Source organism: Magnolia sinica, chromosome 14 (assembly GCF_029962835.1).
Source record: "Magnolia sinica isolate HGM2019 chromosome 14, MsV1, whole genome shotgun sequence".
NCBI lineage: Eukaryota > Viridiplantae > Streptophyta > Magnoliopsida > Magnoliales > Magnoliaceae > Magnolia > Magnolia sinica.
Window position 1 is genome coordinate 49,276,119 of NC_080586.1, and position 16,913 is coordinate 49,293,031.

The following is a 16,913-nucleotide window of genomic DNA, read 5'->3' on the forward strand; positions in this document are numbered from 1 at the left end:
GGGAGCTTTTATTGGTTACCTATGCACCATGCAACTTTATAATGTAAAAGTCTTGACCAATGGAAAATGACCCAAGATTCAAAGGCTAGATTCCCAATGTATCTAATTTCAATTCATGAATATTTTCAAGCTAATCCTCCTACCGAAAATCGCACTCTCCGCTGATAACATGCGAGTGTAGAGCTTAGGTACTTTTTTTTAACCAACGCACACACACCGCCACAAACTCACGCCGTAGTGGAATTTCACCACCTATGGGTAATCGAACCCTTGATCAGGTGTTGAAACTCCTATATTAAACAGATGAAATAAGAAAATCCAAATGTGAGAAATTGGAGTCTTTTGGACGCCAGAACCGTTACTCCTGTAGGCACCGCTACAATAGTCTGGCCCTCAAAACAACAAAAAGATGAAGAAGCAATTTTTTTTTCTAAAGAGATTATGCACGACTAGTTAGATGACAATGCAAGTTATGGTACAAAATAAAATCCATGGCAAGTTCAACCTTTTGGATGGGTTGGATATCATTCACTAGACCTCACAAGTCCAAACACAAATATAGGCACAAGGAACTATCATGTTCTAAGTAGGCCATGTGCAAAAAATTGGACAATCCTAAACATCCGATCAGCAGCATGCAGAATGCATTAAAGAAACCATCCATTGGCCCATCTGGATTCTTATGGCTTAGAGAACTAGTACAACTATCAACTAGGACCATCCAAAGGATCCATATCAACAAATGCTGATAAGCATCCAACCTGTATAGCTTGGGAAACATAGTTTTATAACAAAAATGACCATCCAAATCACATGATTTCTATGTTGTACCCTCTCATGGGAGTGGTCCCAAATGAACCAAGTTCCAAATAGTTTATTGGACTGCCAACATCTCAGTGCAGCTGATTGTCAGCCATGCACAATCATAGTTGTAAAGACAAGCTGTAACTCTGCAAGCCAATGGTAGAGGTAAACACCCTTTCAAAATGACTTCCACACCTCAGTCAAGGTGGCCCGCCAGCATTAGGTGTTATTTGTGATTTACATACTCAACAAACAGCATGCCTAACATGACCCCACTTTGGTGTGTGTGTGTGTGCGGGCGCAGGCAAGAGAGTGAATTTTTTACGCCTAATTTAGTAAACCTTGAAAAATGTCACTACAATATCGGCTACAGATTCTGGTAATGCGTCTAGGAAGGATCTCTGATCTCAGACTCACCTGAAAACTTTATATTCAAATCTTATACAAAAAAGGGAATTGATAATGGCCAATTAGTATTTGCATTGGCTAAGAAACTCAGTTACAACAGCCTCTTGGAGCCTCAGGAAACGAACTTGAACCACACTCTATAATAACCATTTCCCCACACAAGCTTTCGGCGATCATAACCTTCCCCTTTCATCCTTTGACCACCATCAGCTTCGGATTTCACTATAATCAGTTCTGAAAGAGTATGAGATCCAGCATTGATATGGATAAAACAGTGATGGGCAGAAGAAACCTTTCTAAACAATGATGTAGAAAATATTTCTTCACCTCTCAGAAACAGAAGAAACCTTTTGCATTATCATAGCCTCTGCCATTCGGATCGCTGCATCCGAACCTGTGATCGTTATCTTCCTGTCAAATGTACACACACACAAAGAAAGAGAGAGAATCAGGACAGATACATATCTGTGTGGGCCAATAGCAAGATGGTTAAAATGTGCAACAGCTTGGGTACCTATCAGATGTACCGGACACAAAATCACCTCGATCGGATATCTTGATCCTGGCTCCACTAGCCTGCACAGAGAATACCATACTAAGTATTTGGACAAAAAGAGAAATTATATGCATTACTCAACCCAATGATACACCGGATATACTCAGGTTTTCAGTTTGTGAAATTGGGTTCGGTGGTTCGCTCATCAGATCATGGGTGTGTTGGGCCATACTGTGGATGGACCATGCCCCTAAAATTCCTCCATATGACAGTCCTCACCATTCGATTTCTGGCCTGGGCATATCCTTGGAAAGATAATCACATAATTCCCTGAATTGAAATGAAAGTAGTGACCAAAAAAGCACAAGTATGATTTGCCAATGCAGACCTGACAAATCTCTGTTATATTCCTTCCACCACGACCGACAACAGCGCCAATATGCTCATCCGCCACACCAAACGTCAAAGCATCCCCCCGATTTTCTTGGGATCCAACTGTTGATCTCGTAGTAGCCGCTGACGACAACAGACCCTAAAAAGAGGAATGTAATGAGAACTGCATGCATTACAATCTTCAACAAACAATAACTGACATTTTAAAATTTGCAAAGGGAATTTAAATCTCAAATTGCAATAGATTATTAACCCAACGCTTCCAAAGATTTCCAATGTTTTTAAGTGTAGTCCAAGAAGGCAATCAGATTGCAGTGTAGAGCAAGCAAACACAAAGAAGAAAATACACATCATTCCAGGATGCACACCGTCTTGTTACATGTTATTAGTCAACAGGTCTCATAGGGTGGACTCATAATGGCTTTACCTTTTTGAAAAAATTCCGCACCTGTTTCGACAAGAAACGAAGTATCGCGATTGGTTGGAATATATACATGCAATAATAACAAAGGAAAGACAAAAGAATAATCATCATTATTGATTTTATTAATTCTGGGTTTCAGTTACATCCTCACGTTTCCCTTGATTCCAAACAAAGTGTATTCCGAGAATACGGTGAAAGAAAAAAAATTAGTTCGAATGATGATTCCGGCAGCATTTCCATTTGCTCAACATCCGTCGCAATGATAACGGAGTTCGAAGACCCCTTGCTCTTCACCGATATGCTTAAGATGCAATCACGGAAGATCGTCTCGCGGGAGATTTCGGATCTCGCAGAACAGCATTACCAAATCCTAAAATACATATGAGGTCTGTCTGTTGCACGGCCGCGCAACAGGCCCTAGTCCAGAACTTGAAACTCCCTTCTTTTGTTCTCTTCTTGCATTGCACCACGGGATACCTGAAAGAGGCTTTGAAGAAACCTCGAAATCTCTCTGGTTTCTCTGGAGCTCCGCACTGTGAATGTCTCAAATGTGGGGGGGAGGGGGTATTTATAGGGCTCCACACGTGTGAGCCCGATTCCACGCAACCAGTCTTTGTTGTGCGGGCATGCGCAGTGTACTCCCGCTGCACCCTCGCACAATAGGGTACCTGACTTATCTGGGCAATTCTGCCTCTAAACCATTTCTCTGTTCATACTTCTGTACTGTGCGGTTCTCTTTTGCGTGCCGCATAACAGACTAACTTTTGATGTTAGCTCGACCGCGCAATGGCCAATCTTGATGTAAATTGAAGTATTATGTGCCTCAACAGCACCTTAAATGAAGACGCCTTTAAGAATCGTCTGAACCTTTTAATGAACGGCACCCAAAATCCAAGATCGCGCTCAACAATTTACTAAACAAACCAACAATCCACACCCGACCTGACCCCTGATCAGATTCTAAAGCCAAAGCACAGTCCCAACCAATCCACTTGTAAGAAAAAAGAAATGAAAATTGTACTGAAAAACTTGAACCCAAGACCACTTGCATCTCTCACCCTAAATCAAGCACACGGTTCTTGTATAGTACGTACATACATATAAATCATATCAGACATGCCCCAAATCAAGCGTTGCTTTGTCTCATGTATTTCAGGTATGGCTTTAAGACTCGAGACTTGGACCAACTCGCCCAGTCGTGAGTCCAATCATACCAGACAGGTCGAGTGTGACTCATCCAAGTAAGTTCAAGTCACTACCCTTTACTAAAAACATAAGGGAACAATTTAAAAATAAAATCTCTCTGGTATTGAAATTTAAGATATATCGCATTTAATGGTGACCTACAAATGCAACAAAATCAATTCTAAAATGATGAATGGGTATGTGATGCATTTTTAATGAATATTTTTATTAAATTACTAAAATCATGGAAGGCTCCAAAATCATCTCAAGAGACTTAATACCCTAGATTTAGGGTTTGGACGAGAAAATGGGAAAGATGAAAAAAATATATATATACAAAAGAATGAAAAGAATTCAGGTCATGCCAAGTCGCACAAGACCGATCACACCATGTCACCCCAACTTGCCAATCTCTAGAAACTCATCTAAGTTGGCCCAAGTCATCCCCTCGAAATAGGACTTGTGGTATCGAACTATATTTGTCTCAACCAACTCCAAGACAACTTGGACAAGTCACACATGACACATACGAGTTGCCAAACCATGATTCAAACCACATCTATCCAACAAACACCAGCACTTTATTTCAAGTAGTTTTGCCTCATGTAATCCACAATCGTCTCTCACAAATAGTAATTAGATCATTTGGCACTTTTGAAATTAGCATACTTATTGTATATGGTGTTTTCTCAAATCACTTAAAACTCTCTTTTATTAACCGTTCCAAAGAGCAGGAAATTATATGCCATCAACGATCTAGAGTGGTGTGGCTCAAGGAGGGAGACAAAAACACCTGTTATTGGCTTATTGCAATAGTATAGTGAGTGCTCAGGATAGGTGTAATCATACAAGTAGTTTGGCTGTAGATGGTGGAAGGACATTGGAAAAGGGGAAGATATGTGATTCTATTACAGCAACTTGCTTTCTAGTAATCAATGGAATAGGTCGTGGCTCAATAAACCTAGTTTTTCAAAAGCTATCTTGGGTGGAGGTTTCATCTCTTGAGTGCCATTTTCAGAAGAAGAGATCAATGCCGAAATTGATTTGTTGTGTGGTGATAAAGCCCCAATGATGCAGGCAACATGATTTAATGCTAGCATGCAACATGGAAATTATGAAAGAGTTCATAAAGCAATTTAATTAACAAAAGAAGTTAACCCACTACGTAATTAAGAGTAAACAATAGAAAATAAAATCTGATTTAACCTAAATTACATGACCTCATGCTAAGAAATCACATGAATCAATTAAAACTAGGACCGATGGAAGGATAGAACTTCCAATTTAGCATAGACACGTTCCACACTCAAGAGGCTGACTTTTGGGTTCTATGATTAAGGTTAAGAAGGAAAAAATCTGAAATTTGGAAAATTATGGTTCATGGGAATTGAGGATTTTGGAATTAGGTTTTTTTTTAAAGAATTTGGGGAAAAGATGAAATTAGGGCTAAATTGGGTGAATTGGTTAAGGGGATTGATGAATTTAGGCATTGGTAAAAGGGAATTAAGGTTTTGGGTGAAGGGAAGTTAGGGATTTTGGGTCAATTAAGGAAATTAGAGATATAGGGTTTGAATTTGGGGAAATTAGGGAATTAGATAATCTAGGGTTACGGTTTGTAGGTAGAGTTAGGGATGGGGAATTAAAGGGTTTTGATAAGAGAAGCAAAGGGAAATCAATGGATTGAGGGGCTGTTTGTACAGTAGGCCTAGGGGTTCGCGTGTGTGGACGTACGGTCACACATGTGGGTCATTGGCTAGGGTTTTGAGGTCCTCAATAGTTGATTTTGGTTGGGGTTGAAGTTAGATGATGAAAAGGTGGGAAAAAAAGAAGAAGAAGAAGAAGAAGAAGAAGATGATTTGGATGGTTTTGGATAGAAAGGGAAAAGGAATGAAGTTTTTGGGAAAGTACTCCTTTTTGGATACAAAGGAAGATAATAGATAGAAGCCTCGCACGTCCGTTGAATGGGGAATGGAATCACACTACACCCAAGCTCCAAATCAAATGGGTTATTCTTCAAATCACATGAGGAAGAGAAAACATAAAGCTTTTTTTTTTTTCAAAATAATGGCATTAGGGCTCCCCCTGGGGCGAAAGTTTCAAAAAAGGCATTTTACAAAAAGGCGCTCTCAGATAAGATTTTCAACATAAAGATGCTTAATATATTAAAAGTTGTTCATAACTCCCTATCTGAATACAAATATAAGCAATACCAAATATAACAAAGCAAGTAAATATTCTAAAAAACTAAACTATTTCGTGGCCCATGGGGGTCCACAATCAAGATGTTCGATGATGATCCAACGGTCCGATCATTGTGCCCACCCGATCCAACAGTCCGATGTGTCCATCAAGCTCCTATATGCAACCCACGTGCATCTTCCCAGTGTGAGGTCTTCAAAGATGCACGAGGGGTCTTCAACGTGGCTAGGAATGTGAATTGGGCCAAGTGAGCCCCATATAATAATTGTCTAACCATAAGGAGTGGCTCAGCCCTCCTCCAGTATGGTGCTCGGATGTCCTCATCACCCAAGCACCGATGGCTACCCAATAGCCTTTTTCTAAATATTTTGGCATCTACTCAAGAAGGACGTCATGGACTTTGTTTCAAAATTCTCCAAGTGGAGTAGGTTATCTACGAACATTGGGGCTTCTTTATAGCCATCATCCCTACACTTTAAGGAGAAGAGCAACTAAAAGATTTCCATCCTATAAGCTTTATTAGGACCCATACAATATTCTAGTGAAAATTGTTGCTTTACGACTTTAGGGAATCCTTTCTATGATTGCCACAAATAATCATGGAGCTTTTGTTATGGGTAGGCAAATTCTTGGCAGCACCCTTATTGCAAACGATTGCATTGATTCTAGATTCAGAGAAAGGAGAAGCAGTTTGGTGTGCAAGCTCGGTCTGGAAAAGGCGTACGATCATGTCAACTATGAGTTTTTAGATTATATGCTAGATCAAGTGGGTTGTGGTCAAAAAATGGAGGGGTTTGGTGTGGTCCTGCATGCAGCTCGACTCTCTCTATTCTGGTTAACGGTTCACCTAAAGGCTTCTCCAAGGACTCCAGGGTCTTAGGCAAAGGGATCCCCATTCTCCCCATCTCTTTGTAGTCGTTGGTGAGGCACTAAGCAAGATGCTTTTTAAGGGGGGAGAGAACGACGTATTAATGGCTTCAAAGTTTCTAAAGGCGGAATTCAAATTAGCCACCTCCAATACAATGATGACACTCACTTGTTTTGTGATGCGGATGTAACTTCTATGGACAATCTCCACAAAATCATTGTTTGTTTTAAAGCAGTTTCAGGGATTGAGATTAATGTGCCTAAAAGTGAAATGTTGGGGGTTCATGTTTCTGGTGAGTTTGTGGCCTGCGAATGTCTTCAAGTGCAAGAATGATTCATTTCCCTCTACTTATCTCAATCTGCCTCTTTGTGTCATGAAGCTTGCTATGCATCTGGGGAACAAAGTGGTTGAAAGAATTGATAGAAAACTAGCAAGTCAAAGTGTCAATATCTCTCTTTGGGATGGAGGCTAACCCTCATTAAAGCAGCTTTTTCAAATATGCATGTGTATTTTGTCTTTTCGTAAGTGTCCCCAGTCGTTGTTGGATACGCTAGAAAAGCTAAGAAGGGGCAATTTTTTAGAAGGGGTAAGGACGATCAGAAGTTTCAACTCCTTAATGGGGGGAGGTTTGTGAGTCGATTGCCGATGGGGGTGTGGGGATTAAAAAAAAAAGTCCGGAGTCCTTGGTAAGTGGCATTGGAAACTTAGCACTGAATCAAGTAGCCTTTGGAGGGAGATCATTGTTAGCAAGTACGGAGTGCAAGATAGAGGTTGGTTTGTTAGGAGTTCTCTTTATCACATTTGGAAAGCAATTACGTCGACGGAGCATTTAATTCATAGAGGGATTACATTCACTCTTGGGAACGGGAACCGAATCCACTTTTAGGTGGATGTTTGTTGCGGAACAAGGCACTTCAAGATGTCTTCCCAAGATTAGCTTCTATTGCTCCAAATTGCTTCGTTTTAGTTTCCCACTGCTTCTCTATTTGTGGCAGTTTTGTCGTTTGGAGCCCCCTTGTCACAGGAATCTAGCAGATGATGAGGTCACAAAGTTTATTGGCCTGTTGGACTGTCACAAGAATGTTGTCCCTTCATCTCAGGAAGAGGACTCATTGATTTGGAATGGGCACCGATCCGGAAAATTCTCTGTTCCGCTCATTCTTCAGATTATTAAATGATTCGACAAGCAATCCCGGCCCTTCCCATTTGTTTCATCATTGGTTCTACGAAGCCCCTCTTTGAGTTGTAGTTTTCATGTGGTTGGTTGGAAGAAAGAGAATTCTGACTATTGATAATCTTCAATGAAGATATTTAATTCTCCCCAACATATCCGATGTGCATGGAGAATGCGAAGACAATTGACCACTTATTTATCCATTGCTCTTTTGCTCGAAGAGTGGGAGTTTTGTCTTGCAACTTTCCATATGGTTTGAGTCATGCCGAAGTCAGTGGAGGATCTTCTATGAGCATAGCATGGAGGTGGAGTCGAGAAGGCTGGAAAAGTTGTCTAGAGGCTTCTCATCTTCACAATTTTTTTAGACCATTTGGAAGGAGTGGAATGAGCGATATTTCAAAAATGGGAGCTCGTCGGTAGATGGGGTGATAAGTATAGTTAAAGGTCATGTGATGGATTAGACTCCTAATGTCAATGCAACTAAGGCTGCTTCTTTTTCTTCTCTTTTTGAGTTTTAGTATTGCGTTGTATTCTTTTCCAGCCTTTCAATGGGTGTTATGATAAAATTTCAGTTCTCTCAAAAAAAAAAAAAAAAAAAAAAAATGCAAGCGAAAATGACTTCGGATATTCTTTTAAGCATGCCGGACTTTTTTTTTTTTCTCAATCTCATGTTTCTCTAACTTTTCTATCCTAACACTTTCATATCATTCTTGTTCGGTCCCCAAGTCTATTTAATAACCAATCCAAAAAGAGTGAAGCATAACCATCCATGAGAGAGTGAAAGAGAGACCTTGTGGAAGGCTCGTTGATTGTAATCAAACCTATGTAGAACACTAGATAGCACTTGATTGTAATCAACCTATGTAATAGTCTTTTATATTATGCATGTGAGAGTTTTTTGATCCCATTGCCTATCCCAAGCCCAAATAAAGGAGGGTTGTGTCAAGTTGGCAGCCAACGTTAAATTTATGGCATACCTTCCATCATGAATCCGAACAATATGACATTCCAAACTCATGCTAGGGCATTCCTGTAAGTGGTACGATGCATCGGAACCTGGTTGTGGTGAGAAATGGTCAAGGGTTGGCTAGGGCATCTGCCAAAAGCAAAAACACCCAGTTGCTATAAGTAGTCAAGGGTTCCTGGCTTCCCACACCATTTTGGATGTGTGCAGGTAAAGAAGCTAGTCCATAAGAATAGGATTTGCCATACCACATGGAATAAAGGAACATTGACAAGTGAGAGTGTGAAGTTAGTAGATACAATGAAACGGCTGGAGAGTTAAAATAGCTTGTATTCAGGAGACCACATGGAAATGAGTCAAAACTAGAGAAATTGATAGATATAAACTTTGGTATATGGGAAAGGACAATAATAGAAAAGGGGAAAATAGTGGAAGATAAAGTTATAGATGTTAAGAGGGTAAGTGATCAGATTTTATTAACAAAACTTGTGTTTGGAGAGGAAACAATCAATGTTATTAGCGTATATACACTACATGTCGGGTTAGAGGATAGAATCAAAAGACGATCTAGGATGATATGAATAGACTAATGCAAGGAATTCTAAACAAAGAGAGGATACTTGTAGGAGGAAACTTAAAATCATGTAGGAAAATAAAGTAGAGGATATGAGAGCGTGAAAGGAGGATATAGTTTTGGGAGAAGAAATGAGACGGGGGACACCATCCTTGATTTCCCTATGGCATACAATCTAGCTTTGCCAAACACATACTTTAAAAAGAGAGATGCACATGTAAACGTGGATCATATAAAAGGCAAATAAATTTCTTTTTACTTGGGAAAACAAAACGATCAACATGTAAGGACTGCAAGGTTATACCAGGAGAGTCTAACCGCACAACATACATTAATGGTTATGGATGTTTACATTAAGACAGAGAATGACGTGAGTGAAATTAATAGGTGTCCAAAAAACTAGGTGGTGGAATTTAAAAGGAGAGAACGATGTTATATAGAAATAAATTGATGGAAGAAGGAAAGTGGAATGTCAAGGAAGGAGTAACTATTTGCGGAATGAGGTAGTTAGTGCATTAAAAAATGGCAAAAGATGTTATAGGAGTATCTAGAGGGACAAGCCAATCATATAAGGAAATTTGGAGGCAGAATAACAATGCACAAAAAGCTATTCACAAGGAAAATTCATGTTTCAAAGCCATGGCGAGAGACTAAAAATGATGAATATTTTAGACCATATAGAAATGCCAAAAGGACAACTAAGAAAGTAGTGAGGCTAAGGGCCTGTTTGTTAAATCTGAAGTTGGAAGCCTGAATCTGAAGTCGAAAACCTAGTATTGGATTTAGAGCAACCCGTTCCTTAACTAACATCTGAAATGTTTGGAATATGATAATTTGACACATTTTCTCTTATGAAATAATTATGATTGAATCCCTACCATTAAAATCTTCATGGATTCAATCAAAATGTTTATTTACCAACATGTTTATAAGGTAAAAAAATATCTAGATTATGAGACCACACAAATATATCTTAATTCAAAGCTTTTGTAGCTCACAAGAAATTTTTAATGGTCATTTACCACTTCTTCTTGTACTATGGCCCATTTGAGATTTGCATCTGATTCATTTTTTGGATCATGCCCAAAAATGAGCTTTCAATATGGATGGATAGCATGAATGTAGTCACATACATCACCGTGGGCCTCACAGTCAGGGTCCCACCCACCTCGATGGATCCGGATTGCATACTAACAACATCAATAGCCCCTAGCTATTGGAAGGTATTGTGCGGCCTGCATCATAATATGTGTTTTATCCACGCCATCCATCCATTTTTCCAAATCATTTTAAGGATTGATCCTAACAATGAGGATGATCCAAATCTCATGTGGCCTAGAACTTTCTTGGCTCATTAATGGTCACTCACCACTATTTCCTACTATATGGCCACTTGATAATTGGATTTGCTTCATGTTTTGTATAATGCCCCCATAATGATTTGAAAAAACGAATAAATAGAGTGGATATAGGATACATACATCAAGGTGGGCCCCACGGTTAGGGCCAAGGTAGCTGGCATGTGGCACACCACGCAATATGCTAAACCCCATAATCGGACGCGGATTAGCTACTGTCAAGTTGAGTAGCGAGACTTGCTACTAAAGTGACGTCAACAAGTTCTGTGGGTCCCATCATGATGTATGTGTTGTATCCACACCATTCATCCATTTGGAGAAATCATATTAGGGCATGGTCCAAAGAATGGGTCAGATCCAAACCTTGAGTGGACCCCACCATAGAAAACAGTGGAGAGAGTGACACCCACCATTAAAAACTTCTAAGAGCCACATAAGTTTTTGATCAAGCTGATATTTTTTTCCCTCCTTTCATGTCTGCGTTAACACATGAACAGGTTGGATCTCAAATAAAATCATGGTGGACCTCAGGAAGGTTTCAACGGTGGGCGTCACTCTCCCCACTATTTTCTATGGTGGGGTCCACTCCAGCTTTGGATCTGCCTCATTCTTTGGATAATACCATAAAATGATCTCTCCAAATGGATGGACGGTGTGGATACAACACATACATCATGGTGGGCCCACAAAACTTGGTGATATCACTTCAATAGCGAGTCTCGCTACTCAACCTGATCCGCTCCCCCCAAATCCGAGTGGGATTGGTTACTGCCCCCACTCGGTAAACGGTATAGCTAGAGATGGACGGTCCTATCAAATGGCTCTATGGGCCATACCATGATGTATATGTTTTATCCACACCGTCCATTCATTTTTCCATATCATTTTAGGGAAAATGACAAAAAATAAGCCAGATCTAAGGCTTAAGTGGGCCACAAGAAACGGTAGGAGTTGGGTGCCTACCATAAAAAATTTCTTGGGGCCACATAAGCCTCTGATCAAGCTGATTTTTGTGTTTTCCCTTCATTTAGGTTTGTGTGACCTTATGAAGAGGTTAGATGGCAAATAAACTTCACAGTGGACCCTATGAAGGTTTTAACGGTAGTCATTCCATTCCTACTGCTTTCTATGGTGTGGTCAACCTGAGGTTTGGATGTGCCTCATTTTTTGGGATCATGATCTAGGATGATATAGAAAAGTTGATGGACGGTGTGGATATAACACATAAATCATAGTGGACCCAGAAAAGTGCCACACGTTAAAAGTTGGGTTATGCTTTACGTAAAGGAGAAAATAGTGGGCATTTTTCGAATTTAAAAATAATAATAATAATAATAATAATAATAAAATACACGAAGAGCATTCTCCATTCACCATTAAGCTAGACCTTCATTGCTGAACAAATTCAGCCAAAATACATGAAGCACTTTCCACGTTCCGTGTTAACAAACAAATCTAAACGCGGATTGCTTTCCAATTCCGCATTAAGTTAAAATTTTCGGCGTTACCAAATGTGCAAGGCTTATGTTGATCCTATTATGAGAAAGATGCCTTCAAATTTGCAAAAATAAGAGAGGAAGGGTAGGGCCTAGATCTTGTTAGATGCATTAAGAGCAATAATTGCAGGGCACTAGTAAAAGACAATGAAATCAATGAAAGGTGGAAAAGTTATTTTCAGAATTTGTTACATGACAACCATATTGAAAGTATGGGGGCAGAAGGAACCATAAACTCAAATGTAGGATACCATAGATACTTCTGTGGACTAGGATATCTAACATGAAAGAAGCTTTGAGACAATTGAAAACAGCGAAGGCCCTTGAACCAGAGATTGTTATATCAATAGAGGTTTGGAAGTGAATGGAAGACACTGGGCTATTTTAGTTGACAAAGTTGTTCAACAAGATTGTAAGATCGAAAAAAATGTCAAACAATGGTACCTATCTAGAAGAACAAATGAGACATACAAAACTGCACTAACTATCATGTGATTAAACTTATAAGCCATACTGTTGAAACTTAGAGAGTGATTAAGCTAGGAATAAGGCATGAGACGAATACATCAAAAAATCAATTTGGTTTCATGCCTAGGAGGTCTACCACTAAAGTTATTTTCCTACTCAAACAATTGATGGGGAACTATAAGGAGAGAACGATCTCCACATGGTCTTTATTGACTTAGAGAAAGCATACGATAGGATCCCTAGAGAGCTAATCTCTGGGTGTTGGCAAAAAAAGAAGTCTCAAGATGATATATTGACTTCCTTTTTTTTTTTGAAAGATGATACATTGACATCGTTAAGGATATGTATGAGGGAGAGGTAAAAAAATGAGGACTGCCAATGGAGAAGTGATTTCCCAAATTATTATAGGATTATACCATGGGGTAGCTTCTTCTTTTCTTTTCTTTTCTTTTCTTTTCTTTCTTTTTTTTTTTTTTTGAGAGATGACAATATTTTATTAAAAAAGCTTGCAAAAACGAATAAAGAATAGCATTGAGCCCCTAACTTTTCACATCGGTTATAAATGAGTTAACGAGGCATTTGTAGGAAGAGATCCCATGGTGTATGTTGTTTGCAGATACGTAGTTTTGATTCACAACACGAGGGAGAGTAAACACAAAGCTAGATTTATGAAGAGATGCTTTACAACATAGAAGTTTAAAATTACTTGGTTTGAAATAAATTATTTTTTTTTTTAAGGGATAACAACATTTATTAAGAAGCTCACCAAACGCAAGAAAAGAATACAACCCCAACACTATGCAAAACACCACCAAAAGGACCGGCCAAAGCTGCCCAAACATTTCCCGACCAATCCACAAGAAGGCGTTTGATTTTGCCTTATGACCTCACGAATACCTTCAATGGTATTTCAAAAACACCGCCCCTTTCTAAGACCCCAAATCCCCCGAAACACGACCATGATTAGGAGTCTCCACAATGCCTAACCTACCCCACCAATTCGACACCCATGCTAGGCCCATAGTAACATATCAATAGATTTTGGTATAGCCCAGTCCATATGAAATAGTTCCAAAAAGTGACCCCCTACTGTAGCAGCAAAACAGCAATGGATGAAAAGGTGTTCAATCATCTCCTCACTCTCTATGCACATTAAACAAACGTTGGGAAGAATGAGAGCTCTTTTATGAAGGTTGTTGACCGTGAGAATCCTCTTTCTTCCAACAAGCCAAACCAACACCGCAACACGAGGCGACACTCCACAGAACCAATGATGGAAGGGAGATGTCAAAAAATGGCAATCCGTCTCCGCGATAATATGCTACATAACAATCTGACGGAGAATTGTCCCATTCGGTTTCCATCCCAGGAAATTGTCCTCTGACTATATTGTCGTCTTAATAGAATTTAGGAGATCCGACATTCCTGCAACCTCGCCAATCTCGTCTTCCCCTGTGTTTCTCCTAAGTAGGGGAGACCACACGACTTCCAATCCGCGAACTGAGAAATAATCCCCAATCACAGTGAAACGATCCAAGGCAAAGCGAGCCATTCTCAGAAAAAAGGTATTGAAGCGCTCCATCTCCATACCAAATGTCTATCCAAAAGCAAATTTGCCTTCCATTTCCAAGCTTGAAAGACTTGCCATTACGAACAAAATGTTCCATAGTCACTATCACTTTCCAGATTCTCAAGGCTCTATACAAGGAGGATCACTTCACAAATCATCTCCCTTCTCGAGTACCATACTTGCAAGCAACAAGCTTCCTCCACCTGCTTCTATAGGAGAGAAAATGAGGAATTAGTTAAGATTGCTCAACAAGAAGTTCCAAAATGGCCTCTTTGATACCTTAGGTCAATAATTCATGAGAGTGGAGAGATTGAAAAACATGTTGCCCATAGAATCCAAGCTGGGTCAAAGAAATGGAGATCTACCTATGAGTTTTACGTGATCATCATTTACCACTCGAACTAAAAGGAAATTTTATAGGATAACCATAAGACAAGCCGTGCTTTATGATGACAACAACGATGACGATAATGATCTTACTGATTTGCCTCATTTGCCTAGAATTCATTTGTAATCGCATCAGCTCATTTGGAAGATAGACTAAAGATTGGAAAGCCTCAACCTTCAGTAGTGAAAGTGTAAACAAGTGTCTATGACATCTTAAATACTCAACAACATTCTTACAAAAAAATAATATAACATTAGAAAGGCAATATCTAAATATTCTAAATTGCACATCTGCACATGATAATTGATATAAACTCATATTGGAAACCAGCCATTTGATAAGGCTAATACAAATAAAGAATGGGATGAGAACCTTGTTGTTTTGATATTTTCCTCCAGCGCCGTTGGATCCAAAGTTTCCTGCATTGTATAACACTTTTCCAACAGAAGGAAGCATATGATCAACACAAAAAAGCATAAAAACCAGATGAGTTAACACCAAAATATTCATATTAAGGAGAATTACAAAGCATTGAATATCAAGTGTAATACTTTCAACATGATAAAATATCAAAAACAATATAGAAGAGAAGTAAATAACTCGTCATTTCACAAAAGGATTTAGCTTCTGTTAATAGGTAGCAATCAGATGCTCAAAACGTCCTCAATTTGCCCATTCAATTTCTCCAGATTCAAATGGTATCGGCAAAAGGGTTACATCTAGATCTCCAAAGAATGACCAGCAGTACTTGGGACAACCATCTCTTTTCCTTATTTTTGTTTTAAGATTAGAAAATTCTTATTTTTCTTCTTGGTTCAACTAGCTTTTTACTTTACCTCTTCCTCTATCCTTTTCGACTTCCTCTTCCCTCTGCCTCTACTCCCTTGGCTCAACTCAGCCAACTCAATGAGACCAAGTTGAGTCAACTGAGTCGACACAGAGACCAGGGCCAAGTAATGTACACACCAGGGCCTGCCTGGTTTTCTGAACCTCTTCTTCCTTCAGTCAACTTGATAAATTCAAGTAGAGTGAGCTAAATCAACTCAGAAACCAAGGACTAGTCATACACAAACTTGTGCCTGCCTGGTTTTCCCGACCCTCTTCTTCCTTCAGTCAACTTGATCAACTCAAGCCAACCCAACTATATCGACTCAAAAACCAAGGACAAACTCACACGAACTGAGGCTTGCCTGGTTTTCCAGACCCAATGACGAGAACGACAACCTGGCTAGGTTGACTCCAGCTAGTACCGAGTTAACCCTCCCAGTTTGAAAAACTATGCAATATAGTTTGGAAGCATGAGGTTGATAACGACTTTTATTTCTTTTTGGGATATGCTTATGGCCAGTCACATTGACCCAACCCCTGAAGAATTCTTACAACCATACGCTCACAATAGTCCTCATCACTATTTCAAATGCAGCTAATCATTGTCTTCATGAAGACTCCGATGCCCTAGATTGTAACTTCAGTTTGTTTGCTTGTTTTATTGTTAGTCTGTCAAACAACGGTATCAACCTCTCTTCAAAAACACTCTCAGCTGTAAGTCTCATTTGAGCAGCTCTTGGAAGAACGTCCTTGACTCATCTTACCTTCTAAGCTTCCAACAATGAGATCCAAGTAAGTGTTTCACTTGCTCAATGTTTAAAATAGCATACACTACGTAGTGTAGCTTAGCCATCACGATATGTAGTGTAGCTTAGTCAATAAAAATAGCTTACGCTGTACTGCACAATAATTAGCAAGCACTACAAGCTACGTAGCTTACAACAAGTTATTTTCACTAACACGTTAAAATCAATTAACGTTTACAATGATGTGTTGCATTTTGCTATTTCCAATAAAAATTAGTTAATATGTTTTCAATGATTTTAGTAAAATAATATTAGTACCAGTATTAAATTAGTACTATTGTTATTTCCTCATCTTTTATACTTAAATCTATGCCCTATTTTTCCAACTATTTTAGGTTGTGTTTGGTTGCACCAATGATTTCATGATATTTGGTGCCACCAATTGTCTAGAAGTAGCATGTTGCTTATGCCTCACACTACAAAGGGGTGAATGCTACACTACATGCACTTAGCTACCTCATCCCTTCATCTGCTTCCCATTTCTGAGAGAGGAACAAATCTAACCACCAT

General features: G+C 39.3%; 1 protein-coding gene across 4 annotated transcripts in view; it reads right to left on the reverse strand.

Annotated features, from left to right (window-relative positions):
* Window positions 1-1,117: 1,117 nt before the first annotated feature.
* The window catches only part of LOC131225464 (protein BTR1), a 59,333-nt gene continuing 43,537 nt past the window's right edge, over window positions 1,118-16,913 (reverse strand). The window contains exons 5-9 of one of the 4 annotated variants that reach the window (XM_058220992.1): window positions 15,142-15,188; window positions 2,097-2,240; window positions 1,727-1,788; window positions 1,540-1,623; window positions 1,118-1,446 (exon numbers count right to left, since the gene is read on the reverse strand). In XM_058220992.1, coding sequence (XP_058076975.1) covers window positions 1,419-1,446; window positions 1,540-1,623; window positions 1,727-1,788; window positions 2,097-2,240; window positions 15,142-15,188 — 365 coding nt within the window. In that variant the 3' untranslated portion in view covers window positions 1,118-1,418. Of the gene's footprint in view, window positions 1,447-1,535; window positions 1,624-1,726; window positions 1,789-2,096; window positions 2,241-15,141; window positions 15,204-16,913 lie in introns of those variants that run through there. The other 3 variants (XM_058220991.1, XM_058220990.1, XM_058220993.1) reach the window with 3 other exon arrangements.